General features: G+C 36.9%; 4 protein-coding genes across 4 annotated transcripts; 2 read left to right on the forward strand and 2 right to left on the reverse strand.

Moving 5' to 3' along the window:
* Positions 1-3,650: 3,650 nt before the first annotated feature.
* On the reverse strand, positions 3,651-9,814 carry LOC141824067 (glutathione synthetase, chloroplastic-like). The gene is made up of 13 exons (XM_074711300.1): positions 9,629-9,814; positions 9,209-9,429; positions 8,733-8,902; positions 7,871-7,946; positions 7,665-7,795; positions 5,613-5,735; positions 5,450-5,531; positions 5,057-5,136; positions 4,886-4,955; positions 4,659-4,780; positions 4,257-4,396; positions 3,982-4,174; positions 3,651-3,901 (listed from the first exon to the last, which is right to left on the reverse strand). The coding sequence occupies exons 1-13, from the start codon at positions 9,762-9,764 to the stop codon at positions 3,778-3,780; spliced, it is 1,668 nt and encodes a 555-aa protein (XP_074567401.1). The 5' UTR covers positions 9,765-9,814; the 3' UTR covers positions 3,651-3,777.
* Positions 9,815-10,168: 354 nt separating this feature from the next.
* Positions 10,169-18,265, forward strand: LOC141825485 (uncharacterized). The gene is made up of 5 exons (XM_074712869.1): positions 10,169-10,616; positions 12,078-12,792; positions 16,751-17,117; positions 17,443-17,805; positions 17,889-18,265. Exons 1-4 carry the CDS (start codon positions 10,340-10,342, stop codon positions 17,491-17,493), a joined length of 1,410 nt encoding a protein of 469 aa, XP_074568970.1. The 5' UTR covers positions 10,169-10,339; the 3' UTR covers positions 17,494-17,805; positions 17,889-18,265.
* Positions 18,266-20,448: 2,183 nt separating this feature from the next.
* On the forward strand, positions 20,449-21,439 carry LOC141825605 (NAC domain-containing protein 90-like). Its single transcript, XM_074712988.1, has 3 exons — positions 20,449-20,672; positions 20,757-21,052; positions 21,140-21,439. Exons 1-3 carry the CDS (start codon positions 20,516-20,518, stop codon positions 21,437-21,439), a joined length of 753 nt encoding a protein of 250 aa, XP_074569089.1. The 5' UTR covers positions 20,449-20,515.
* Positions 21,440-23,088: 1,649 nt separating this feature from the next.
* On the reverse strand, positions 23,089-27,037 carry LOC141825643 (uncharacterized). Its single transcript, XM_074713028.1, has 5 exons — positions 26,950-27,037; positions 26,426-26,466; positions 25,103-25,248; positions 24,743-25,018; positions 23,089-24,655 (listed from the first exon to the last, which is right to left on the reverse strand). The coding sequence occupies exons 3-5, from the start codon at positions 25,239-25,241 to the stop codon at positions 23,433-23,435; spliced, it is 1,638 nt and encodes a 545-aa protein (XP_074569129.1). The 5' UTR covers positions 25,242-25,248; positions 26,426-26,466; positions 26,950-27,037; the 3' UTR covers positions 23,089-23,432.
* Positions 27,038-27,168: the final 131 nt, after the last annotated feature.

Genomic DNA, 27,168 nt, shown 5'->3' on the forward strand with positions numbered 1-27,168 from the left:
TGCTACCATTCGAATCTATGAGCTAGTGAAATGTTGCCTTTCTCCATTGCACCAACAAACAACACACAACAAAAAGCGAAGAGATTGAGAACTACTTGCTACTTGCCATTTCATGCAAGAACATGAAAATCAGTTCATCTTTCATCATCCAATCAGCAGTTGCAGAGATGGACAAATCCACCAATTTTATTTATTCATGCTGGAAAGGGAGAGCTGACCTAACCAATACCTAATGGAGTAATAAGATGCTTAATTAGACTAGTTAATTGGCCTTTAATTAAGAGAAGGAACAATTGTTGCAGTTTAATTTGCATGAGATTTTGGAAAGCAGTGAGACACTTGACAGTGATTTATCATCTTAATCTTAACTAGTTTGTCATCCAAAATCAAGTCGTGATGTGCCGACAAACTTTACAACTATTGTTAGACTCAGAAATTAGTTAGATTTATTCAAAAATTCAATTTTTTTAATAAAAAAACATCAGTTATTTCAATTAAATCAATTTTATTTTGAATTTTAAAAATCTATTAAATCCATTTTTATTATTTATTAAATTGATTAAATTTCTATTAAAAATTAATTAATTCAGTTACCTACCATTTCTGTTAATATTTTAATGATAAATTTTGATATGTTTGGTTGATTATGTATTTTTTTAATTAGTTCAGTTTGGAATAATTCAATTTGATCAATTCATTTTAATTGAATGCTCAGTCCTAATCTATCACCTTTCTTAATATTCTTAGTTATTGATTTATACTTTCAACTTTAGCAACTATATAAAAAGGGCACATTCTATTATAATTTTCGCAAAAAGGTATTTCAATTTTATAAAATATATTAAAATACCATATCATTTTATTTTTATTTTAAAAATAGTTTTATTATAATACTATTGTAGTAATTTTATTTAAAACTAGTACATACATGTTCGGAACTAATACAATAAGACAGTTTGATTAAAATGATAATAAAATTACTATATATTGTAATAATTTTAAATAAAAGTGTTATATATTGTGGACAAACTTATCGCACGTTAGTAGTTTGGAACAGAGTTGGTACAACAATATTGAAAAAAAAATTGATTAAGTTAGAGCGATTTGGATCAAATTAGAATAATTTTAACTAAATTGAAAAAAAATTGAATATAATAATACTTTATGTATACTAAATTTTGATAGATAAAAATAATTTTATTTTAAGTTATAGATTTTGTCAAAGTTGCTAAAACAATATTGAAACAAGGGTATTACGGGATGTGACATTATTTTGATATTTTTTAAAATTGGATATTTTTTATGATAACAAAAAAAATAAGAGAAGTCCTTTTTATTTTTTATTTTAAAAATATTATTAAAATATATTTAAAAATGTTTTAAAAAAGTCTCAACGTGGATCAAAAGAATTGGGGGTCCAATTGGGGGCCTGTGAAGCCCAAGTCGCATTCTTCGTAGAGCTAATTCAAAGGTACTGTCCTCGTATTCGTTCCTGTTCCTGGGCGATCGATTTCGTCAACAGCCTCGGCAAATCTCTGGTAATCCATGCAGTTCTTTTGGAAATCTCTTAGACCAAGTTTTTAGGGTTTGTTTTCGCCGATTTGAGGCTTCCTGTGGCTTTTTTGTATTCAATTGTGACTTGGAAAATTTTGTGGCGCCTCATCTTGCTCATATCAGCGATCCATCGCTATTTTTTAGGTCTACTCGTTTGTGATGCTAGTGGTCCTTGAAAATGCAAGATTTTTGTTAAGATTTGAAAGTTTTCTGATTGATTTTCTCTCATCGATTGGCTTGTTCTGATCTAGCTTTATTATCTTCCAAAAAAAAAAGGGTCCTTTTTGGGTGCAGGTACGGCAGCAAGCGCATCAGCCTTTAGTGGATACAATGTGAGTGCCCAATCCACTGTATTTCAATTGCAACTAATACCATAGTTTTGTTTCTAAATTTTGAATTTCTGCTGCAACCATGGTGGAATTTGTGCTCTGTCAAATATGTTCTTGTTGTTCCTTCATTCTGAAACAAGATTAATGCTCTTTAGCTCTAAGCAATCCTTTTGATCTATTTTTGTAACTAATGGTGCATTGTAACTGTTATTTGCTTCATTTTTAGGGCGCAGGAGGAACTGACTGATCAAAAGCAGCACCTTGAAGAAACTTGCAAGCCTAAGTGCATACGACCTTTGCGCGCTTATCAGGTACTTCACATGAGCATGTTTCATTCCTGGAGTTCCCCTTGGAACTGTTAATCTTCTTCAGCCAAGTTTCTATCAGTATCCCCTTAGAGAAATTCAAGCCTGTGAAATTTCTAGCATTAATTTCTCTGTAGCTTTTATGTTTGCATACCTAAGGTGAACCATCATTTGCTAGCATCATGATACTTCTGTTGTTAAATCAAATAAATGAATTAAATGAACAACAGAAGCATCATGATGCTTGCAAATGATCTGTCATAGATTCAGAATATCTAGTTGATCTATTACAACATTCATAGAATAAGAGAAAATTACTTAGCCAATAGTCTGTGAATGGTTCTATCTGACTTCAAAAAAAACAATACATCTTCTTTGGGTTGAATATGTAGTGGTAATGTTTACATGCTTGGTGCTTAAAATTTTTGTTTATCCTGTGTTTTCTATCTCCTCATCCTTGAAAAATAAAGAATGTATGTAAGCATTTCAAACCTTCATTAAATCAGTTTTCATTATCATCAACACAATCAAGCTGTGTAATTTTTGACTATTTGAGGTCGGTTGCATGGATCTCATCCTAATATTGAATTTTATGCAAGGTTGTATCGTTAGTAAAGGATTCACTGAAGCAATCATTCTTATTTTCAAAAATGCAATCCGCAACTATTAGATGAATCCTTAAATACCTACTGGTGTGTACTAATGGAGTTTCTGCAATCATATCTTATTTCTTTTAAATTTATTTTTTTCCTATTTTTGTAGTCTGGTTACATGTGCCGAAATTAATTGTTTTGTTCCCTTAAAATTTGCTCTGTCTTTTGTTTAGGAAGTATATATATATTAAGTATAACCTCATTTAGCCCATGCACATTTAACACTGGAACTAAGAACACCAATGATGCTGTATGCTTATCGATTGTCCTCCTTGCAGGATTCCCTATTGCTCTACCAACTATTGAAATATGTGATGCAACCTGTTGTAAAGCTAACTTGTGCAAATACGTGCAGGCATGTATTGAGAGAATTAAAGGAGAAGAAACTGGGCAAAAGCATTGTACCGGACAATATTTCGATTACTGGTCATGTGTCGATGGACTTGTAAGTTTCACACTTTCATGCATCCCTTCTCTTGGAACAGACCAAGGAATGTAATTTAGCTGAAGTTTCTCTTTTCGACATGCAGGTTGCACCCAGTCTTTTCGAGAAATTGAAGTAATTGGAGAAGGATGTATGGGCAAGTTCAATAAGCTCTTCTGCATTTCGTCCATGAATCTGTTGTTTGGTTTTCCGTTATCATTTCAAATCTGTTGCTTGGCCTTTACAAGCCAAAAACTAGTTGTACTTTGTGTGATTGTTGCTGAAACATTTCAGAAGAATGTAATGAAGAACAATCAAATGGTGGAATTGAAAGCACTTTGATGCAGCAAAGATCTTTCATTACTAATTACTTGATCTACTGGAATATTATTAGAAAAGCTTTAGTCAAATACATGGAATTTGATGAGTGCAGGTATTTAATTATCATTCATTGTCATGTCGGATAAAATATAACAATTTCTTTATCTAATTACCTTGACTATCATACATCGTTATGTCAAATAAATACTATCCAAAACTGCATATCCAGCAGCAACTCCACCTTCGTTGGATGATGAAACTTTTGTCCGCATGAGATAGCCACATTGATCGTTTATGATCACTTTATCTTTGTTCCTGTCGTTTGTGAAAGTTTCAGGCTCTTCAGCATGACAAAGCAATCAACAAGGAGGAAGAAGATTGATAAGCATTAGTACCTTAGATAGGCGCCGTATGTTCCGAATTCTGAGATTGCATTTTCCTGATGCCAAACACCTTCCCTAACCAGAAAAGCAGGAGAAGCCGTCGGAAAGATTCTCTGCATCAAAATGTACGCAGCAAGTTCTTCGGTGCCTTTCTGCTGCAGTTCGATCAATGCTTTCCTCAGATCGTCGCCATAAATGTTATTCCCTGGAAGATCACAGCATGCCAAATTGTCAGGAAATGGAAGCAAAGAAGGCAGTGGAGTAAAGCGAAGGGCGGAGAACATAACCGCCTCCTTCTCGTTGGGGTTTTAGAACAAACAAATCAGGTTTCTCGATAGCAGACTTCACAGCATCTGCATCATACAAACTCCACAAACCTGCAAAGCATTTCCGTAGTTTTGCAATGTCTTCAGCATTGTCAAGGAACCTGAAACATAAGCTAGATATTACTTGTCTTGTACAAGTCACTCGGCACATAGCCAAATCAATTGATGGTTAAGAGAATGCACTATCTTTCATTTCTGAAAAACAAACATTTCTAAGGTAGATATTAAGCTGCCAATGTAATAAACAAGAAACATTCGCAGAGTGTTTTTTTATCAAGTGGCAAGAATAGACAAACCCTGCGAATACTTTTGTCGTTAAAATAATCGCGGAGCATGTTAAAAAGCCTGAAAATATTTAGAAACCTTTCCAGGACATTTGGTTTTGCCAATTCTTGCTGGATCTTCTTTGTTCCAACTAAATGATAAGAGATTGATGGGCACTTGATAGCAGATGACTTTTCGATCAAAAGCCTTGCTCCCCATTCCTGTCATTTTAAAAATAAAAGATCACAAGGACGATCATCATTTCTTGACTTGTATTCAAAGTATAGATATTATTAAATACATGAAACATTAGTAGTACTACTTACTGCTTCTGAAGGATAATCATTTGGAGTATAACCAGCTCTGAAATAAACAACAGCGACTGGTTTTCCATCTCTGAAATTAGAGTACAAGAACCATAAACATTACTAACACCAATACACTAATCTCCATGTCCACAACGATTGGGCCAACTTTTATGGGTAGGAATTACATACATGATAAGTGTCCCATCAGATAGAACCTCTCCGTTCGCGGCTATTTCAGATAAGGTTTTGCGGATAGTTGCAATGCCATGTGTGTTCATATGTTAAGGAAAAGTGATAGAGAGTACAAAAAACTAGACAGACAGACATTATTGAATTCGATGTCAAAAAGAAATTCAAGTGATTCCATTTTACTCATAGTCAATGATAGTCATTTTAGATGTAAAAGGGACAGCCAACATAGTAAATTTTTTGTTACCAATTGCCAATTTGCTTTATGTATTTTCACCGACATTCTTTGCTAAAAGATATGATGTGGCGAAACTTATTGTGGATTATCAACAACATTACCCTGCATTAAGATTAAAGAAAACTATATGGAATATATTATAATGGCAAAGGATATATCTCCTTCAAAAGAGCAGTTAGCCAGTGTTGATCATACATATTGCGTTCTTCACCTTGGACAACAACTGTAACTACAGCACTAATATTCAAACAAAAAAGGGTGAGTAAGGTAGACAATCCTTAATTGCCACAGTAAGACAATGAATATCATATAAATAACCTGGTATTATTGTATTCATTCCATGCTTTGGCTATGGCCTCGGCGAATCTACTCACAGCCGTGTTTCCAGGAACCTTTCTTGGATCCAATTCAAGGTTCTTTCCATAGTGGTTAAGCAAGTTTCTGCAAAACAACAAATGATCAGTCTCATCACACTTCATGGAAGCATGTTATGTTTCACAAAAGAATCCAACAGTAAGTTGGAGATTGGTGATAACCACCATAAAGATTTAGATGACACTAATTTGACCTTTAAAGACAACTCTTTTCTATTACTGCAAAAACTAAAAAAGAAGAAAACGTATGCATGGCTATTATTGGCTTCAAAACATTATGATAAAATTTCTATAATGTGGTGGGTTTATACAAAAGGAGTATCAATATATTGACATAAAATATATTTAATATAGTTCCTAATGTAGGACTACGAGGAATGTGTTAGGCAAAAACTATGTAACCTAGGTTTATTTACAGTAAGTTAGAACTGAAATAATTAATTCTAACAGTTACAAATGATTATCATACTAGATTTCTAGATATGTTTTGTCCATCTTCCAAACCACAAACAGCAATCGTTGGTCTTGGTGGTAGGAGAAGTTTGAAAAAAAAAAATCCCAGTGCAATGGAATTGGTTGCTTATGGACATGATCTATGTTAATTGAACATGGGAACGAGCATCCGACACAGGTGTAGACTCAAAGCATCAAAGTGTTGGCATCCAACATGAGTACAGAGTATATAATGAAGAGTCAAAGTATCAGAGGACACAATTAACCTAAGGTTACACCTAACATGTAAGTAAAAGAGTAAATTTCCTTTTGGAAAAAACTATGGCATGGGAAATTTCCAATGGGCAATCTCTTGTTAGTTACAATATCAAATCAGTTTATAGAATATAAATAGAGGGATCAAGAACCTTTGTCAATAAGAATAAAGAGCAAATGACAACTTTCTGTGGAAGTGAAAACTATGGAATAAGCTACCTATTAAAAGCAATTTAGTTAAGGGCTTCCAATCAGTTCCACCTGCCAGCTAAACAATTTAACTACAGAAGATTGTCGCCACGGCATGTGTGTGCCACTGTGTGACTGAGTGGCATAAGATGCTAACTTATTTCAACACCGATTGATTGCCAAACAAATGCCATCAATCGCCAGACCTGACAATCTGTATCTCAGAGAAGGCAAAATCTCATTGTTGCTGAAAGACAAGTGTGAATGGAGGAACATGAAGTTTTACAGGATTCTCTATGGTCAATGGGCCAACCGAAGCTTGTGTATGGGATCATGTTCTTTAGTTGTGATCTTGTGACAAGGTAGAGAAGAGGGCAAATAGAGTACCTCGAGAAGATTCTGACTAACAACAATTCATAAATTATAACCTGTTGAAATAAAATTTGGCTAAGGCTTCTTCCCTCAGAAAGGGAACATCAATCTGAATGGTGGGTGTATATACTCCCAATCCCAAATAGTTGTACTGCATATTTTTCCTAGCGACATGACTTTTCCCATTTCAAATTAAAGTTCCTAAACCAATAAAGGATCTCTGTCACTTAACCTCAAAGAAGCCCAAGATAATTTTGAATCCCACAGAGAAGATGAACATTGTGGCTTGATTGGATGATCTTTGCAATTTCAAAAGCCTTACTCCACTTGAGACAAAAGGTAAGGGTTATCAACATTCATTCTTAACCTTAAAACACACCCAACACCCTTTGGAATGCCTTAATCAAACTTCAAACTATCTTTGGTGATAAACCACAATTTTACTATGAGATAAGCGGATAGCATGGGTAAATTATGCCAAGGTATGTAGTTATTATATGGCAAAAGAAAGAGAACAAAAAGAGGTGAATTTCATGGTGCGTCAATTGAGGGCTGAAGCGTTTATCCATAAATAGTAAGAACAAAATCAAAGTATCAAAAACAAAGAATGCTTTTAGGTTCAGACCAAAGTTATCAGAAACAAGACAATTATCAATGGAAATTTAAAATGCATGATTTATAGTTGAAAGAAAAATAATCAAAAGAAAATAAAGAATTAGAATTAAACCTGTGAAGCTCACTGACAAGGCAACTAAGGCCAGCAAAGGAAGATGAAATGGTGTTGAATTCTATTTGTAAAAGCAAATTAGTTTCACCATCAACCATATAATCTGATCGGTGCAAACCCAATCGAATATCCTGAAAGCGGTGACAATATTTACTATTTTGCACATCCAAACAGAATATAATACAATGGTGAGGTCAGAGAAGTACTTCTGTTTTGTTTATTTCCAGCATCTCTGAGTGAATATCAAGTAGTCTACTTGTAAATGCATCTGCTTGCTTCGTTCTGCATCAGCAAGAGAAGTGTAACAACTTATGTCAATGTTTGAGAAGTGAACCACTTTAGCCTACAATGCTGGTGTAGGGTGTAAGAATCTAGAGTGGGTCTCTAGGATAAACATACAATTGAGAAAGAGGTTTTTAGCAAAGCATGTTACATTCTCAAGACTGATAGTATTGGGTTACAAACCGATCAAGTTCAGGGGATAAAGACATCTGTAAGATGAATGTTCAATATAATTTCAGTAGAAGTACACACTGAAAACAAGTAAGATACAGTTCTTTCAATGAAGGAATCGATGTTGACCAAGACTATGATTAAAAATACAATAATTAAGTAGCAGAAAAGAACTAGAAAGAATACTAATGTAACTCTTTTTGCTCCATGGAAAAGGTAAGATCCAAAAACTTTGAAATCTTCTCTATTAGGAACTATTGGATGGACAATTAATAGGAACCTGAAGACGTAAACACCCTCAGCCACTTGTAACACACTAAAGTTCTTCATTCGTAAAAACATATAAATTTCTTCTTTATGGGTAGAAGAAAAATGCATTCTCTCGTTATTGTTCACAGGAGATAATAGTACTTCCTGAATAGCAAAGAGAGAAACTAGCGGCCATTGTTGCTACATTTCTAATCCCGAAAATAAAGAGAACTCTTTATGCAGTTAATACTGAATCACTACTCCTTTTCAAGATAGCTAGAAATAATGATCACAACTAATAACGGTAAAACATTAGATGCTCAGTTATTTTTGGTGAAGACTTGATTATGAATAGTGGAGGAAAACCTGGATAAAGCATCCTGCAAGAACTTTCCATCCAAGCTCACTCGGTCCACAAGCTCATTGAAGATAGGAACTAACTCAGATGCTTGCCTCCAATACCTTTTTGGAAATGGCATAGGCAGTAAAGAAAAGGGAGCATGAACTAGACCAACACCAGGGATGGTTCCTGATCCCTGCATGTAAATTAATCCGATCCTGAGTTTCAGGTGAAATTAAAAATATTTTGAACTTCTTGTCAGCAGATAAGTATGTACGAGCATATTTCAAAAGATGTCTTCTTTAACAATGATATAGAGCAGGAATGATGAGAGGTAAAACTTATTTACATGATAATCCAAAATAGTATTGATGTTTTGAATAAAGGAATGGTTAGATAACTAGACACCAAGATTGTGAAAAATATCTGGAAGAACAAAAAGAAATTTATCATGTGAAACAAAAAAAAAGTGATTTTTGAAGAGAGCAATCAGAAACCGCACCTCGACGCGTCTATCCCCGACGACAAGCCCATGGAGCGAGCTCCAAACAAGGGCGTCGTACACTATTTCGTCCACCAAATCGGGAGCAACGCCGTGAGCGATGGGAGAGATGGCGATCTCGTTCTCAACCTCCTCTCCCTGCTCGGTGAACCCCGTCCGATCCATAGTTAGATCGAATGCGCAGGAATGGAACTGACGACGGCAGGCAGCATTCTGGGGATCTGTGTCGTATAATAAAAAGAAGGGTAAGATCGAGAGCGACAAAAGTAGGGAGGAGCATCCAAAACCCACTAAGACCTCGTCGCCATCAACGCCACACTTTTCCCGCAATCCACAAATAAAAATTCTACCTTTTTACCGGTGGCAGAGATCGCAAAGCACTACTACCCTAACAAGACGGAAGCGTGGGAAGATTCAAACCTTGTTTTGCGATGACGAAATGGAGCTCGCGAGCGAAGGCGAGAGGAAGCAAGGTTCGATTTTGATTCCAGATCCTATTGGCGTTGAACAAGTTAGTAGGGAAAAGATCGAGGCGAAACCACGCGACAGTGGACATGCCTTAATTTAGAGAATTAACTCTTATCAAAAAAGCACGAACAGGGCGAATATTGAATTTATCGAAAATTTCTAAGAATAAAGCAATTGGAACGATCGGGGAAAAAATTATTGTTGAAATTGTTTCCTTAAAAACTAATACAAAAATAAAATTTGTTTAAAAATCAATCCAATGCATTTTCTGAGAAGATCGAACGTTTCTGTGTGGCGTCAAGCGCTGATCCAAGGGGTTCCAGTATAATACATTAACTTTCAGGGTCCAAAATGTGAAATCATAAAAGGTGTGCAGTAATGCAAAAGAGTCCTCACAATTATTTAAAACACTTTTGACTACCGAATTGAACCACCGCTACTTTAAAAATTCGCCGGCCATGAATTGCGTATGGATTTTTTCTTCCCCCTCGGCCTTCGGATTCCTGCCCAAATTCGTTTCTCTTCTCGTCGGCGTTCCCTTTCCCAATCCCAAACCCTAGCCTTTGATCCTCCCCCGTTCCATGGAGTTCGCCGCGATTAAGATTAGGGTTTCTCTCCCTCTTCGCACACGGTAGCGAGCGGCTCTGCGCTCTTTGCCTTGCCATGGAAGGCTCGACGGACGACCCCAGCGCCCCGGACTCATGGGAGATGGCGGATCTCGACGCCAGCATGAGCCGGCTCCTCCTCTCCACTAAAAAGAACTCAGACTCGTCGAGTTCTCCGCCGGACGCTGCGGAGGAAGAGGAGGAGGCGGTTGCAGCACCGCCTCTTGCCTCGCTTGATCCTTCCGATCAAGTTCGAGGTGCCCCGGCGGATGCGGTGAGCCAGGTGGATCAGTTCCTTCGAGAAGCTTTGGAGAAGCCCAGAGAGCGATTGGCGAGTAAGTTTTTTCTTCTTGGAAGCTTGCCGGTGTCTCTGGCACTTGAATTGAGATTCATGAAGATGTCTTTCAGCTATAATTTTGTATTACAGTTTGGTTGGATTTTGCTATGTCTACTTGGCTCAAGTGCTCATTTTCAACTTGAACCAAATTAAAATTTTGATTATTAGAATGGTTGATGTGTGATATATGATTAAACATGAAGGAAGAGAAGTAAAAGTATAATTTAATTTTTGAACTTGATGCATCCTTGCAGATGACGCTTCATCTGATTTAGATGCATGCATAGTACGTATAAACCAATCAGTCCTTGATGTACATGCAGGAAAATGTTGAGATTGCACTATATTTTGTTGGTGTTTGTTTCGTTTAAGTTTTAGTATCACAATAATGAAATTATTCTATTCATGGTGCTTGTCTTTATTTTTAGGACTGTGTATTTGTAACACATCGTGTTAGCCTCGTTTTGCTCTCACGTGAAAGGGGATAATTGACTTATGATGTTTTTAAATGAATTATCTTGTTGGCATTACCTAGAATATTGGGCCCATGTGCAAATTTTAAATAGGTAATCATGAAGTCGAACATATATTCTAGAGTATTATGGAAGCTGGTATTTTGCAATAGAATGATTAAAACATGAATATTGCATAAGATATAAATAAGGCAATATGAGATTATGAATTAACTGGAAATAAACATTTGATAGTGAATTTTGAATTTTTGTGGAACCATGTGGTGATTGGGGCAGTCAATTTAGTATTTTAATATATACATATAATTTTCTTTTCATATGTTATATGCTTATGGAGTGTAGAAGCCAAACTAGTGGTTGGATTTGAAGGAGTCATTTCCAATGTTTCAGAAATTTTTTCATATTGTTAATAATGGTCACTCTTTCAAACATTGATTGCTCTGGGTTGATAAGAGATCTTATACTTGGCTCAGCAAACCTGTAGAAAATCCATGGTCCTTTTAGACAAGGTTGAAAATTTGGTTATGCTGTAGCAAACCTAGCTCAGATAGATGTTTATTGGTGAATATGATTGCCACTTGGGTCCCTAAGAATGACTGAAGTTAGGACAATTGGCTTGTATCATCATATGCTACATTATTTTAGTGTAGAATATTTTGATTGGACATGTATCTTGCTACTGTCTATACTGTTTGTTAAGGGTCTAATTATCCTTCTAGATAGTATGCTATAGAAAATGCAGAATCCTAGTCAAGTTATGTTACATGTTTGACTAGTTCTACCACAGGTTTGTATGTGCATTACATGGAATGTGTAGACTTGGTATTTAGATTTGGAATTGAAATAGTAGTCTTTCAATTGCATGAGATTTTTAGAATTGTTTTGTTATGTTATTCTCTCTTGTTTTCATTGAATGGGCGTATTTCATTTGCTTCCTTTTTATATTTTGCTTTTTTCTGTTTCTTTTGTGGTGCTGTATCGTGCAGTTTTGAGGATGGAACAAGATGTTGAGAAGTTCCTCCGTGATCCTACTCAACAGCAACTGAAATTTCAGGAACTCCCAAACTCTTACCTAAGATTAGCAGCACACCGTGTTGCTCAACATTATTACCTGCAATCCATCGTCAAACCTGACAATAGCATGCCAGATGGATCTGGGTCTCAAATTATGCTTTGTAAATCTTCTATCAACTGCAGGCTACCTCCTGTTCGTCTTGCTGATATTCCTGTCAATCTGCCACAAGAAGATAATGATGTCCTGCTTAAAGTTGCAATCAAGCAAAGGCCTAACAAGCATTCACAAAATATGAGAAATGCAAATACCCAGTTGTCTAGGACTAATTACCCAAAAAGTGTTGAAGAAAGAAAAGAAGAGTATAACCGAGCACGTGCACGGATATTCAATAGCAACGAGAGCATCATTAGTACAGTTTCTGGTCAAGAGGACAAAGTAAAGTTACCAGATAATCTTCATGACAGCTTTTTATCTGTAAGGCCAGATAAAAAATCTGTGATTGAAGAATCCGGGAATTATCTGGGAAGGAGTTCTAATGATTCCACTTCAAGTAGCAGCAGAGTAAGCAGGACTAAGGTAGAGAAAGAGCCTGCTGTTGGTAAACCAAAGGTGAACAATAAAGTTGCCATATTCCGTGATCGTGATGTGGATAGTAAGGATCCTGACTATGATAGGAATTATGACAGGTAATTCTTCTTTTGTTTTAAGGTTAAACAATCTGCTGATTATCATTAATTACATTGCTATACACCTCCATGTTGTACACTCGGCAGGGCTTGGAACCTACTATACCTCTTTTACATAGGTTGAGGTTCAAATTGTTCAAATTAGTAACATACTGGGTGAAGGTAGTATGGATTGACACTTTTATCTTTTTTACTGTCAATTCTAACCTCAGTTAAGTAGACTTGACCATCATTAATATTCATTTGGAAATTCATAATTATTTTCATTGCCATTATAAAACCATCACCTGCTGCTTAGCTGTAAGAAAATGATACCATCTCTAATATTTCGTTTTGAAATTTAACTGTGTTTGCTTGGCCAGCCCTTGATTTGTATCTTCTCTATTGGTCTTGGGCGGTACTTTATTTTATTTTTTGAAATATATTCCCAGTAAGCATGATGTTTTCCTAACAACTTTTTAAAACATCAAAACATGAAAAAAATATGTCCAAAGAAATATATTCTATTTCATTAAAAATTTAATTCAATTTTGACCCTCTTAGTAGTAAATCTTTATAGTTTCTCATCAAAATCATATATCCTGGTTCTGCCACCCAACTCACTGAGTGTGATTACCACTTCACCTGGAATCTTTATTATAATTAAAGCTTAACTTCTGAAAGCTCCTTGGCATAATGCATTTCTATTTTTTTCTTGGAAGGAAGGAAGAAAATGAAGTGGTCTAAGTGAAGAGATTTTTTTTTGAAATGTCTTATGTTATTTAATTTCCACCATAGTTTTCAAAATCAGTTCGGATCGGTTGATTTAGGTTGGAATGGCTAATGCCTTTGTTTGAGAAAGTGGATACAAACTTTGGTTGGCACTTGGCACAAAATCAGCCAAATTTAAAATTGAACAAGATAAACCACTAAAGATAGAAAGCAAAGGTGGATCAATGAGAGATGAGAGGATTTGATTACTCTATCAAAACTCTTATGTTATTTGAAAAGGAGTGTTATCAAAATAACTCAAGAATCCTTCCATCATTACGAGATACAGGTCCTTATTTATATAGGAATTTTATGGACCTATTCTAGGAGACTTTTTCTAATAAATATAATTTTATAGCCAATACTCCTCCTTAAGTTGGAGCATAGATATTAATCATGCCCAACTTGTTACAAAGATAATCAACTCGGATTCCATTTAAAGCTTTTGTGAAGATGCCCCCCAATTGTTCTCCAGTTTTTACATATCCTGTAGTGATCAAGCCTTGTTGAATTTTCTCACAAGCAAAATGACAATCAATTTCAATGTGCTTAGTCCGCTCATGGAACACGGGATTCGATGCAATGTGAATAGCAGCTTGATTTTCACACCATAGTTTTGCTGGTATTGAAATTTTGAGTCCTACTTCAGTCAACAGTTGATATATCCACATTATTTCACACACAGACTGTGTCATAGCCCTGTATTTTGATTCTGCACTGGATCGCAACACAACCTTTTACTTTTTACTCTTCCATGATACTAAATTTCCTCCAACAAAGATACAATAACCTGAAGTAGACCTCCTATCCATTTTAGAACCTGCCCAATCTGCATCTGAAAAACATTCAATATGAGTGTGCCCATGATTTTTATATACAATACGTCGTCCGGGTGCGCCCTTCAAGTAACACAAAATTTGCTCTAATGCTGCCCAATGATAAACCGTTGGAGATGACATATACTGACTAACAACACTAACCGAATATGTAATATCTGGACGAGTCAAGGTAAGATAATTCAACTTTCCAACCAACCTTCGATATCTCTCTAGATGTTCAAATAATTCTCCATCTGCTGTATGATCCACGTTCTGAGTTATGGGAGTACTACAAGGTTTTGACCCGAACTTTCCCGTCTCAGTTAATAAGTCGAGAACATATTTCCTCTGAGATAGAAATATATCATTTTTATTCCTCATTACTTCAACACCTAAGAAATACTTTAGCACTCCTAAATCTTTTGTATGAAACTGAGTGAGAATGAAAGATTTGAGAGATGAAATTCCCGTTGTATCACTACTAGTAATCACAATATCATCCACATACACAACTAACAGAATAATACCAGCTCCTGACTGCTTGTAGAACACAGAATGATCAGACTTGCTTTTCTTCATACCACTTTTCAACAACCTGACTAAATTTTTCAAACCAAGCACGAGGATTTTGTTTCAAACCATACAAAGTTTTTCGAAGACGACAAACTCGCCCCATCTCCTCCTGAGCAACGAAACCAGGAGGTTGCTCCATATACATCTCCTCTTGAAGATCACCAGGAGGAAAGAGAGATGTAGTAGAAGGGATGAGAGACAGTTAGTAGCTTGTTGTAGGGGGACATTCAGCTTGTTTGTAGTTGCCACCTTGCCGCCAAAAGCACCATGGAAGCAAACTGTAAATTTTGATCTAGAGAGAGCTGTTAATGTAAGGGAAGAGTGGTAGGTTAGAGGTAAGGAGAGTTACAACTAGATGGGGAATAGCTTGGTCTCCTTTCAACTGTAATTTTAAAATATTATTTACTGATTGATGTCATCAAATAAAATGTACGTCTGTGATATCTATATATATATATATATATATATATATATATGAAAACTATATGAAACACAGCTCTCTCTCTCTTTCTCTTTCTTTTATGTTTAGAAAAATGCTACATCAGTAGAACATCCACACATATAGTGAAAAACACCTCTTTATCTTAGATGAGTTAATGCATCTTACCAAGCATGCATGCAATATTAGGAAAAAAATCAGCTCCATGCATGTGCCATTTGATTAGTATGAATATTTCAAAGAAATTTAAAAAATTGATAGGACTATGTCTTCAAAAATATAGATGTATTAAATAGCTAGTGTTTTCTAAATTAAGTACAATATTTGATTTTTAATCTCATAGATTTAGGTAAATAAAAATTTATTTTCAGTAAATTGTACTGAGTTTTCTTTTGCAATGTCTTAACTAATTAAATGTATAATTTTTTAATTTCTGATTGATAATTTAATCTATTTTCATAAAGCTATATATTTAAAATTTTAGATTCTATCTTAGAATTTTAAAAAGCAATACAATTTAGTTTATATCTTAGCTTCTTTATAATATTAGAAAGATACAAATTGATTTTATTTTTTAATTACCCGTGCCTTTCACTTCTTTATGTCTCATATTTTTTTATACTATAAACATGTATAAGTTAATTTTATTTTTAATAATATATATTTATTTTTTGGTGTATTGCTTAGGTTTCCACTAATATCATAATAATAAAATGTTTATATGCATGTGTCTACATAAGAATTTCCATAGTATACAAAAAGGAAAATCATTAAAATGAATAAAAGTGAAAATATAAAAAACAAAATAAAAAATAGATTAATACATTAAATACATTTGTTCCCAAACAATATCATTGTTAGATGTAGCAATATGAAAAATACCAAGATTTTTGGCTTTGCACCTATTATTGATTTCGGAAACTATTATTACCGCACTATTTCATTCGTGATTCATGTTGTTTACCTCTATGGAATCAAAGTAAATCATATCCTTGATTTGTGCTTATTAGATGTTTCAACTTCATTTGTCTTCCTTCCCCTTTGATCTGGACTTGCATAAAATATAGGAATTGTAGTTTTCTAGATACATCTTGTTTCAACTAATACTGAGATATTTGGCCCGCTGATCCTGATCTAGATACTGTTTTTTAGAATTATGATTTCCACTCTATTTCACCATCTTGTTTGCTTCAATGGAACCAAAAGGAGAGATAATGTCAGTTATTTGTGTTTATTAGATGTGTACACTTTATTCTCACTTGATTTAGACTGAAGTAAAATAGAGGAATCAAGTAGAATTGAATTCCTTCATTTACTTCCAAATGAGCAAGAGAAATTAAAAGCGCTTCTGAGTTTTTATTATACTGTCTATTTTCAGGTATATGCAAAGGTTTGACCCTGGTTTTGGATTCAATGGACCGTTTACTGTCCGGCCACTGTATGCCCCTGCCGTTAACTACAATACAGAATTCCCACAACTAGGACCTGGTCACCTAGCGCAAGCTTCTCTGGACCACCAAACTCGGTCCATGCCTTCACATCTACTTGGACCTCAGGTATCACCTGCAGTGCATAGTATGGTGAAGTATGGTCCTCCTGAAGGCATGGTGCCAGCCTATACTTCCAACCATGTTCGAGGTCACTCTACTGCACCTCTCTACATGAGCTCATCACAATATTCTGTGCCTTCACATCCCGGAATGTCTTTTCCTCATGGTAATGGCCCTGTTCAAACATTCACTCAGGTACACTTTAACTTGCCCTTTTCTTCTTGCCTTTCATCTTCTTTACCTTTTGGTACATTAGATCTATCACAGTGTAACTAAGGCTATGAAAAAACATATCTCAATTGGTATACTTCTTTAGTTCATTGATGAATTTGTTAATTTAATGGCTAAAATTTGATAGTGTAATCGTAGTTTGTACAATGGGTTAATTTCTGATCATACTTTTAGGATCTCTGGGGATCAAAATGTTTCTTCCGCTGTTTACCGTACATGACATTTACACAAAACCAGTTGCTGCATTTATTTTTGATTTTTTAACAAGCACTGCTGGTTTTTCTTTCAGGCTCATCTGCAGCAACCTGACTCTAGGTTTGGATTGGCCCGGCCCCGATAAGGGGCCAGGGCATGCCTGCGCCTGCCAGCACAATCTGAGTTTGATAATATGATGACACAAACTGGCAGGAGAATTGCAGGCGGGCTGAACTGAGGCAGCTGCAGGATTTAAAGGGGTTAGTTCATGTCGAATTGAACTCAAAACTCCAGCCACTAGCTTCCTCGGATTTCCTATCCCAGCACATCTGAGCCTGTTGCAACTAGTTTCAAGTGCTCTGGATAATCGTGCAGGCTGGCTACTGAAAAAAGATTTGTTTTGCTGTTACTGCAACAGGAGAAGTGTACAAGTTACAGCCGGAATGTAATATACTCGGTCAGGACTAAACACTTCGCTAGAACTGTTCATTCTCCCCCGTCCTAAATGCCTGCTTGACTTGTGTATATTTTCCACCGCAGGAACACATGCCCCAATGCTTCTCGATACGATAACAATAATCCTTGGTGGAAGAAATGCCTTGCCTTTCTGTAGGACCTCGAGTCAGTGCAACTGTAACCCTCCCATCAAGAGATGGCTTGTTAAGCTTTCTGGGCCTACTTGGATTTACTGGTTTGTGATATAACGAAGCGAATAAGTTCATCACACTTGATGTTTTCATTTTCAGTGATATACAACGTAGTTGTCTAACAAACATTTTAGTTACCTAGAGGGCTTTTATAGTTTGATGTGTATGAGATAATCATTTCCTGTTCATCTTGTTCTTTCAAAATGACAGAAGTGGGGGTACAAGGTAGGCCTTTTCTTCATCGTTAGTAAGAGCAATTTCTTTCTAGCACCTCGCATCAACTTATGAGGCGTGAATTGAATTCCATGCTGGCTGACCAGGAAATAAACGTTCATCATCTTGAGATCTGATTCAACTTCAAATCGATCATACATTTTCCATTTTTTTTACTAACTAGTTTTTCATTTATTTGTTTTTTCCTTTTCACATGTATATATCAACGGTGAAGGTATATTTCAATAATATCTGTAATTGTTTAAAATAATTTAAGACTAACCATAGGGTTAGATAGTTCTTTATCATGCACGAGTTACTTAATAATTCTGGGAAACTTGAGAACCTCAAGCGTTTGCATCGATTATTTTCTCCGCAACTGACTGTGAGTGTATATCTTCTAATTTCTAATGAGATTCTTATCAATCTTAATATAAAATTTATAAACTACATGCATCAATAAAACTCAAATCAATCTTAAAATTCTTAAAATAAACAAACAAAAAAAAACTCTAATTGCAATTGTGCCAAAATATGCATATAGTGGATGGCTCAGGTGGGTCGAAGATTGATTGCAACGGAACTAGCATGCGAATGGTCTTTTTAGTGACTGAGTTGCACGAGCGAGTACTTTTCTTCAAAGGTGAAATCCATCAGTGTCAATCAGGAATTATATATGATCGATTTTATGATTATTTATAAAAAAATAAATTAAAAAATTATAATTTATCATTACAAATTCAAATCTTTATTTATTTTAATAAATCTATTTTACAGTAACCACTCAACTATGCCCCGGGACAAATGAGTACTTCTCTGTTTGCACAAGAATCAAAGAGCGGATATGCGCATGAACTTCAAAATGAACTTGAAAAGACCAATTCTGCCGTTGCGTTTGATTCTCAAAACAAAAATAAATTATCACTCCAACTTAATTTTCCTTAGATAATTACGGTATGTTAGACCTGCTCTCCAGGAATCTTAATACTACTTTTTTTTTGTAAACTTTATTTGTCAATTTCTTCTATTAATTATGCCAAGGAAATAGTCATCGATTATGATATATTTCCAGATATGATGGTACATTAATAATGCGTGGACCAGAGTTAGTTGATATCACGCGTTCGAGAAGACGAACCAAGCTTTTTTTTTTTTTCCAATTTTTTATTTAATGTGATATAAGTCATAAGTATGATTAGCAGCAATACGACTGTAAATTAAACGAGTTAAACTGAATTAAGCTCTTGTGTTATTCAAATATATTTAATAAGACAATCGAAACCTAATTAAGTCAAAACTGCAAAATTAGCTATTCAAGTTTAATTTGAAGTTTGCTTAAGTTTAATTTGATTTGTTTATATATTATCAAACTAGTCTTAATTTGAGTTTGTTGTGATTAAAGTATAAGTTACATATGGTTATAATATAAAGGTTAATTGTTCCTTGTAATTGAAGGAGATTTAATTATGGCTATATCCTACTCTATAGTTGAACTCTCATGTCCATCTCAGAGTCACTTGCGATAGAAAGACCTCTCATGGTATTTCTACTGTCTCTTTGCAACTCTATTCCATAGGATCAAAACCCTCTTAGGTCGTTGTTAGTCCCTCCGTTGCCCCATGGTATAAATTCATCACTTGGCTCCATCGAGTAGGGTTCAAAGATCAAATGCAAAAAAAGACTCCATCCCTAAAGTCTCAAATGTTTAACAAATGGCTAGCAACAAGAATTGCTCCATTGAATTCAATCCTTAGGTCAATTCTCTCCAAGAGTCAACATGCGTGCACACTTTTAAAGTTCAGCATTGATTCCTAGTTTCATACTAATCTACTACATTTCCTTCTTTGAAAACTCAAAGCTCGTGCAAAAGCCATGAACCAGAACATTCCCATCTCTGACCACTGTAGGGCATATGATTTAGATATTTGAGAAACTTAGTTGCGTGGTGCAGTAAATTATCATTGAAAAAAAAACTAATAACAAACTATTTTGGAGTAAAATTGTGACCCATACCTACGTAACAAGTCTAATTTAAACCACGTACTTAAACCCCATAACCCTTTAACAATCCCTTATCCCTACGTCATGGAGGACGTAACAAGCCTCATTTAAGCCAAGCGAGAGAATAATTAAGCTTTGTGATGTCCACTCGACCTAGTCCTTGTCATTTCCCTAAGTTTCCACAAACCCCACCATGCACACAGGCCATGACTTCCACAATTCACACTCGGTCTCTACGTTTCCCCTCCCACCTTTTATCGTCTCCGACGTTACATTGGAGGCAAACTCAACCAGCAGATTGCAAGGATGAACTCCGTCGTGCTGCCGGGCTACCGCTTCTACCCCACCGAAGAAGAGTTGATCGGCTTCTTCCTCCGAAACAAGCTTGAGAATCGCCGACAAGACATGGAGGTGGTCATCCCTGTCGTGGATATCTACAACTTCGATCCTTGGCAGCTCTCTCGTAAGCTTTGAATTCTTACCTTAGCTAGATTTTAGCTGTAAGATTTCATGAGTTTGTTTGAGTATTCAAATTTTGGAGGGGCAGAGATGTCTGGGGAGGCGTGCAGGGGGGACGGGGAGCAGTGGATCTTCTTCTGCCCGCGGCAGGAGCGGGAGGCGCAGGGCGGGCGGCCGACGCGCACGACGCCGTCGGGGTACTGGAAGGCCACCGGCTCGCCGAACCTGGTGTTCTCGTCGGCGAACCGGGCGCTGGGCATGAAGAGGACCATGGTGTTCTACGAGGGCAGGGCGCCCGTCGGCACCTTGACTAAGTGGAAGATGAACGAGTACCGAGCCCTCGACCAGTCCGCCGCTCCCGCCGCAGCCGACGCGCCACCGAGGGTAGTCATTAACTCCCGCTCAATTTGATTAGCAATGAATTCGACGGCGACTACCCAACTAATCGACTCGCTCCTCTGCTTCGCGCAGTTTCGCAGCGAATTCAGCGTGTGCCGGGTGTACACCAGATCGGGCTACATAAGAGCGTTCGACCGCCGTCCGACGGCGGCGCAAGGAGCTGAAGAGGAGGCGGCGCTGGTCACGCCCCAAAGGGGATCTACCGCATCAGTCTCGCACGACAGCTCCAACTCATCGGACGGCGCAGCCGGCGATGGCTTGCAGCGCCTTCTGGCAGGACAGCATGGGAGCGCCGGCGCCGGCGCCGGGGAAAATGGCGACGTGGACGACCATTTCATGGCATGCATTTGGAGTGGGCCCGACGAAATATGACAATAATTCTATTGATTACTTTCCATAATTATTTATTATTTATTGAAGAATTGATTAATAAATTAGTGGCGAAGATTCAGGCTCCGTTTACTTGGGGGTACGTAAAGTAAAAGTCGGTAACTTATCCGCCGAGTAAAATTTTTTATACGTTTACTTGATTAAAATTTTAAAAGGGATGAAAACCATAATCTGGAGAATTTTAAGAGAAAATCTTATCCCTTCCGAATCGGAAGAAAGGTGAACGGAAGGAACGGATTGAAACAAAAATTTATATAAATATCCCTTATGTTTTTTTTTTTTTCCGTTTTCTCTACTCCTCCTGCCTCTCTTGTGATTGCTCCACTGCCGGCGTCTATTTTCTTCGGATGGGCAATACAAGAGCAAGCATTACGTTGGGTTGACCATTGTTTCGTTCGTCTGCGGCTGACCAACTGTGGACAGTTGTTACAGGGGTTGCTGTCATTACAGCTCAACAGCTCAAGTGATGAGAATTGACTAATGATTTAATGAATATATAATCTTCTTTTTGTGTGTGCCCCAAAAGTGAGGCATCCTTGATTATATATATATATATATATATAGATTTGATATACTGCGCGGCTGATCCCTGCGCGCTCGTGCGTGACCACAATCAAACTGTCTATTGCGCGATCACGAGCCGCATCCGACGGTCCAAAGCGCCCGTGCACAGCATTTCTTTCGGACCTCCGCCCGCTTCCGCCGCCGTCGACACGCCGGCGGCCGGCGGTCCTTCCTCGACCAGCCTCCGGCCGCGATTTGGCCAGAAACCGACCGAGATTTGGCCGCAAATGTCATTGTGTTTGGTCGGCTACTATTCCGGCCGAATTGGCCAGATTCCGACCATCTCCGGCCACCGGATCGACGCCGGTCGATGCGCCGGTGAGTGGCGCGTCGATCGGGCCCGGTCCGGCGGCCGGAGATGGCCAGACGGCGATGCTAGGGCGGCGACAGTGAACGGGGGTCGGAGGAGGCGCGCACAGGATTGCGCGGGCGGTGTCGCGCAGTATATCGATCTATATATATATATATATATTCATTAATAAACTACAAACTACTACCACCAGAATACTTAATTCAACCTGAAGACCAAGACTAATTAAATTAATATGGCACATAAATGAACTTGTATTGATTGAGAATTCTGATACAGCTCTTAAATATAACTGGAATTGGTTATGACAGAATAAATTTAGAAAAAAAATAAAATTATCTCGATGAAACCGAGATAATACTTTCCTCCATCATGAGTCAACTGTAACTTTTTGATTTATCTCCTCACATATGATTATAAGACTGACCGTGTGAACGTTAGGATAACGGATTTCACCTTTTGCAAAAAAAAAAAAAAAAATTCTGATGCAGCACAAATCAACTTCCTGATCAATGAATTTTGAACTAATCTTGATTGAAAATGCAAACGACTTGATTTTTAAGCATGCACATTGACAATTGTGGGATTAACTATATGCATTATTACCCATACATACTTGCGTATTGACAATCAAACTTGACCTATTAAAATAAATAAATGAGTACTTAATTCCAACCATTTAAATTGAGTAAGCAATGTCAAGGAGATGTGCACTCGTTTAATGTAAAGCATAAGTAGTTAGTAGTAAACAGATTAGTGATCAAAAGAAGAAAAATATTGCCCTAAAAATTAATATAAATTCAACTTCAATCAAAGTGCAAGGCATGCAGAGGCTAGCGTTATGGGTAACATGAGGCATTGAACATTTACTTCACACCAATTTATCTACAAAGCACGACCTGCTCAATCCACCAAAATGCACTATGTACCGAACAGAGAGCTTCGGAAGCTTTGACAAGTTGACTCAGTTGCGAACAAGGAAACAAACTACCTGACCAAAAGTTTTTATCTCTCAGAAGGCACTTCTCCGAACACCTCTTTGATGGCATTGAAAGAGGATAAGAAGCCGTCTGTCTCTGTTCCACAGCTATAACTCATATCCTATGTGTTAAGGTCACAGTGGCTACCTGAAAACTCACTGTGAGTTAATCCACACGGACCATCTTTCAGGTCATCCTTGTCCAGCAAGATCACATGGTTGTCGAACAACCCATGTGGCAATGCAAATTTATCAGTAGGATCACAGGAATTAGTCGCATTGTGTTGGCTTTCAAAGGATGTGCATGAATCATCTTGAATATTGTGGTCTGCAGCACTGGAAACAAGATTCGACTTTGTATGAATAAATTCTTCCATGTCACCCTTATAACCAGTCAGCATGTGATAATGGTGATCCTCTGAATCATCAGTCTCCTCGGTTATTTCCATTTCATTAAGTTCATCTTGGCCAGAAACATCATCTACACCTTCAACAGGAGAGCCCACTGCAGAATCAACGTCATCATCATCTGTTGCATATTCACCACCATCACTTTCTTGCAATTCGTCGTCATCACTGTCTATGTGCAGCGGGTCCAACCTATTCTGGACAGCTCGTTTTCTGAGCATAAATGCGTTGAAGTAGTAGCTTACAAGGTCTTTGCTACTTTTACTAGGAAAATACTGAGGCAGCTTATTCCAGAAATTCTGGCCCAGTGAGACAGGATATGAAGATACAATGTCATGGAACAGTTGCTCCTCCTCTTCAGTCCATTTTTGAGCCACAACCTCACCCATATTGTTGAAACCCAACTCTGAGAATCTTTCCTGCCCCAAATCTTGCTTGACCATTTCTCTTGCTCTTGTAACATGCTGTTTCATGCATCTGATGGAACCATCATCAGGACAACTACAATCCAACTCGTGAGGTAAGACTACAACCTCTGAAGCCAGTAAAGCCGAATCAGGCATAGGCATCAAATGTGTCCCAAGCCATTTGTTGCAATCAATTCCACGATAATTGCATGAAGTTTCAGAATTCCTTAACTGATTATCAAATTCACAAGGGCTCCATTCTGAAATATCGGCCTGATGATTTGCTCCAATAGGAACACGTTTCCAATTTAATTCACAAAATATAGGAGAGAATATCTCGTTATCATGATTACACTCAGATGCTCGACAGCTATTTCCAGAAAAATTAGAATGCAATGTTAGCCTGGTAGGTGAGTCCAAATCATTTTCATGACTAGTATACTGTGCAAACAAATGACTGCTCTTAGCTTCACTAGCAAATTCATCAGCAATAGTGTCAACCACACTATCCTTTAAATCCTCAATAGAACCTAAAAATATATACTTATGATCAGACATTCTCTTTCAACCATGTGTTAGTTAATTAGACCATGAAAACAACCAAGTACTTGTACTACCTGGAGATGGCGACTTAGAGGCACTGGAGTGAATTTCTTCAGGTGAACTTGACTGCAAATGATGATCTACTTGTTTTAAGCGCTTGCTTACTTGCAGAGAAGATTTGTCATCAGAAAGAGACCTTTTTCCATTATCTGACAGAATAACTTCACTGGTATTGCCTGTCATCCATGCCAGGGTAGGATTGCCACTGAGACCACTTTGAAGATTGTCATAAAGATCAGCAGTCACATTTATGAACTCTTTGTGATAGCTAGACGAATCATTCTCCACATCTTCGGTGCATAAGAAAAGTGTAAGGATATCTTGGCTAAGTCCCAGTAACTTGTAGGTAACTTATAAGTGTTAACTAAAGTTACCCGAAAGAAGTGCCTTAGCAGGGACAGATTCATAGAGATTTTCTCCAGCAAATGGTGCAAGTTGATTGCCGCAAGCGAGATATCTCCCATTTAAATGGAATTGGTTGGAAAAAGATGTATCATCATAGTTAAACACCATCTCTATCCTACATAATTAGCAAGTAGATGTCATAAGTATGAATAGATATACACCCAGAATTGTTCAATAGAGGTCCTTGTATGATAATATTGATAAGAGCAGCTGGGAGTATGAAAAATTATTTTTCTATAGTTATAGGATTACATCAAGAGTCAGCTTTAAGTCTTTATTTCTTAACATTAGAAGTAAAGGAACTCACTCCAGGTTCAAGATAACCACTCTAAAGGTATGTTATTTGCAGATGATGTTCTGCTATTTAATAAAAAATTTATCAGATAAAATTCAAAGATTGAATTAAGGAGAGAACATTTACAGACTAGAGAGTTTAAGATAAATGGAACAAAAACTAAATATATGAATTTTATTTTCAATGAATATATGATAAAGAAGGGGTGGCAAAAAAAGAGAGGACCTGATAGAATCTTGTGTGATTGCATGTGCTCTTTAGGCTAAGGAAATTTTTATAAGATTGGACTATCAAATTTATGGATTTGAATGTTGAGCTGCTAGCAAGCAAATGGTGAAAAAGATAATGTAGTAGTGGTGAAAATGTTAAAATGGACATGTGGAGTTTCAAGAAAGGATACAATAAAAGAATACTAGATCGCTGCAAAAATAATAAAATGATAGAAAGTATATTGAGATTTGAGACAGTGTGAATATGTACAAAGGCTACTAATAAATTCTATAATTAGATCAGTCAAATCAATTAGATTAGGTGTGATGGAAAGAGAGATCAAAGAAATCATTAGCCAATGCCATCAAAATTAATTTGATACATATGAATACTAATACTAATACAACTTTGCATAAAGCTCAATGAAGGTATAAGATTTGTGTAGTCCACTGCAAATAGTTGGGAGACCATTTGGGGAGAAACATGGCTTGATGAATGATGAATCTTTCAAGCTGAATGATCATGAACACGATGATGTTTTTGATGTGGGGTTTGCATATGATTCCCACAAAACCAAAGTCTATGCATGACAAACAATAGTTCGTAAAAAGAAATGATAACCAAACATTTTCTTCTTAAACCAACACAATGGTGTGGACATAATAAAGCAAACTATAGCATACAACTAAACAAAGAATAGCGAACATAGTTATAAATCATGATTCATCAATTCAAGTAGCAAATAATTGAAAGCATAAACCAAGGAATGATTTGTTATTGTATCTACCTTTAAGGATAAGTCCGCAAATAACACAGCGCGCCTTGGGCCTGGCATGGTGGTTTACTAACGCAATTAGACCAACAGATGATAAACATTCAATTACAAATAATAAAAAAAAAGATTTTTGATTGCACATCAGGAGAAAACGCGGAAAATGGGTTAATAGCACAAAAAAGTTCATATAATCAAATTAAAAGCACTTTGTCAAAGCATTTCAAGTTAAATTCTTCACGTATAAAGTCAATTCGAGCAAGAGATAGTCCCTTGTGACAATTAACCCAATAACTAGGGCCAAATACGGAAGCTCAAAACCCAAAACGGTAGACCGGCCGAGATCTTGCAGCCGTGAGAATGACAATAAATCTCAAGAGGGTAAACATCGAAAAACCAAAACATGGCCAACTACGATGAGATCCGAGGAAACAGTCTCGACAACGTCGCTAATCGATACCTGAAACAAACCCTAACCCTAGATTAGATCTCAACATCGAATCAACATATACGGAAAATCAATCAACACAGGATACTACCTGAATCGATACTCAACCCTCTCCGCAATTGCCCTCAAGCTCCGCCTCCGGTCGTGGCTGATCGTCGCCGATTGATTCGAGTCCGCCTTCGAAGACGAGAAAGAGGGATCTACAGTGCCAGCCCCTCCTTAAATCAACTCCATTCAAATAAACCGGGTTCATCCAACCAGACCAATTAAGCCCGGTCGATGTTTATAATGTCTAATTTGAGAGCTTCAG

The sequence above is a fragment of the Curcuma longa genome, chromosome 3, assembly GCF_044706935.1.
Source record: "Curcuma longa cultivar G26 ecotype Majalengka, Jawa Barat chromosome 3, ITB_CL_G26_1.1, whole genome shotgun sequence".
NCBI classification, from domain to species: Eukaryota; Viridiplantae; Streptophyta; class Magnoliopsida; order Zingiberales; family Zingiberaceae; genus Curcuma; species Curcuma longa.

Excerpts from the sequence above, each read along its gene's own strand:
- LOC141824067 (XM_074711300.1), bottom strand. The coding sequence starts at position 9,764 with ATGTCCACTGTCGCGTGGTTTCGCCTCGATCTTTTCCCTACTAACTTG. Across the intron at positions 7,947-8,732 it reads TTGCAGGATGCTTTATCCAG|AACGAAGCAAGCAGATGCAT; the intron begins GTTTTCCTCCAC and ends TTGCTGATGCAG. Across the intron at positions 7,796-7,870 it reads TGGAAATAAACAAAACAGAA|GATATTCGATTGGGTTTGCA; the intron begins GTACTTCTCTGA and ends CACCGCTTTCAG.
- LOC141825485 (XM_074712869.1), top strand. The coding sequence starts at position 10,340 with ATGGAAGGCTCGACGGACGACCCCAGCGCCCCGGACTCATGGGAGATG. Across the intron at positions 10,617-12,077 it reads GCCCAGAGAGCGATTGGCGA|TTTTGAGGATGGAACAAGAT; the intron begins GTAAGTTTTTTC and ends TGTATCGTGCAG. Across the intron at positions 12,793-16,750 it reads TATGATAGGAATTATGACAG|GTATATGCAAAGGTTTGACC; the intron begins GTAATTCTTCTT and ends GTCTATTTTCAG.
- LOC141825605 (XM_074712988.1), top strand. The coding sequence starts at position 20,516 with ATGAACTCCGTCGTGCTGCCGGGCTACCGCTTCTACCCCACCGAAGAA. Across the intron at positions 20,673-20,756 it reads CGATCCTTGGCAGCTCTCTC|AGATGTCTGGGGAGGCGTGC; the intron begins GTAAGCTTTGAA and ends TTGGAGGGGCAG. Across the intron at positions 21,053-21,139 it reads CAGCCGACGCGCCACCGAGG|TTTCGCAGCGAATTCAGCGT; the intron begins GTAGTCATTAAC and ends TGCTTCGCGCAG.
- LOC141825643 (XM_074713028.1), bottom strand. The coding sequence starts at position 25,241 with ATGGTGTTTAACTATGATGATACATCTTTTTCCAACCAATTCCATTTA. Across the intron at positions 25,019-25,102 it reads TGCTAAGGCACTTCTTTCGG|ATGTGGAGAATGATTCGTCT; the intron begins GTAACTTTAGTT and ends TATGCACCGAAG. Across the intron at positions 24,656-24,742 it reads CTCTAAGTCGCCATCTCCAG|GTTCTATTGAGGATTTAAAG; the intron begins GTAGTACAAGTA and ends ATATATTTTTAG.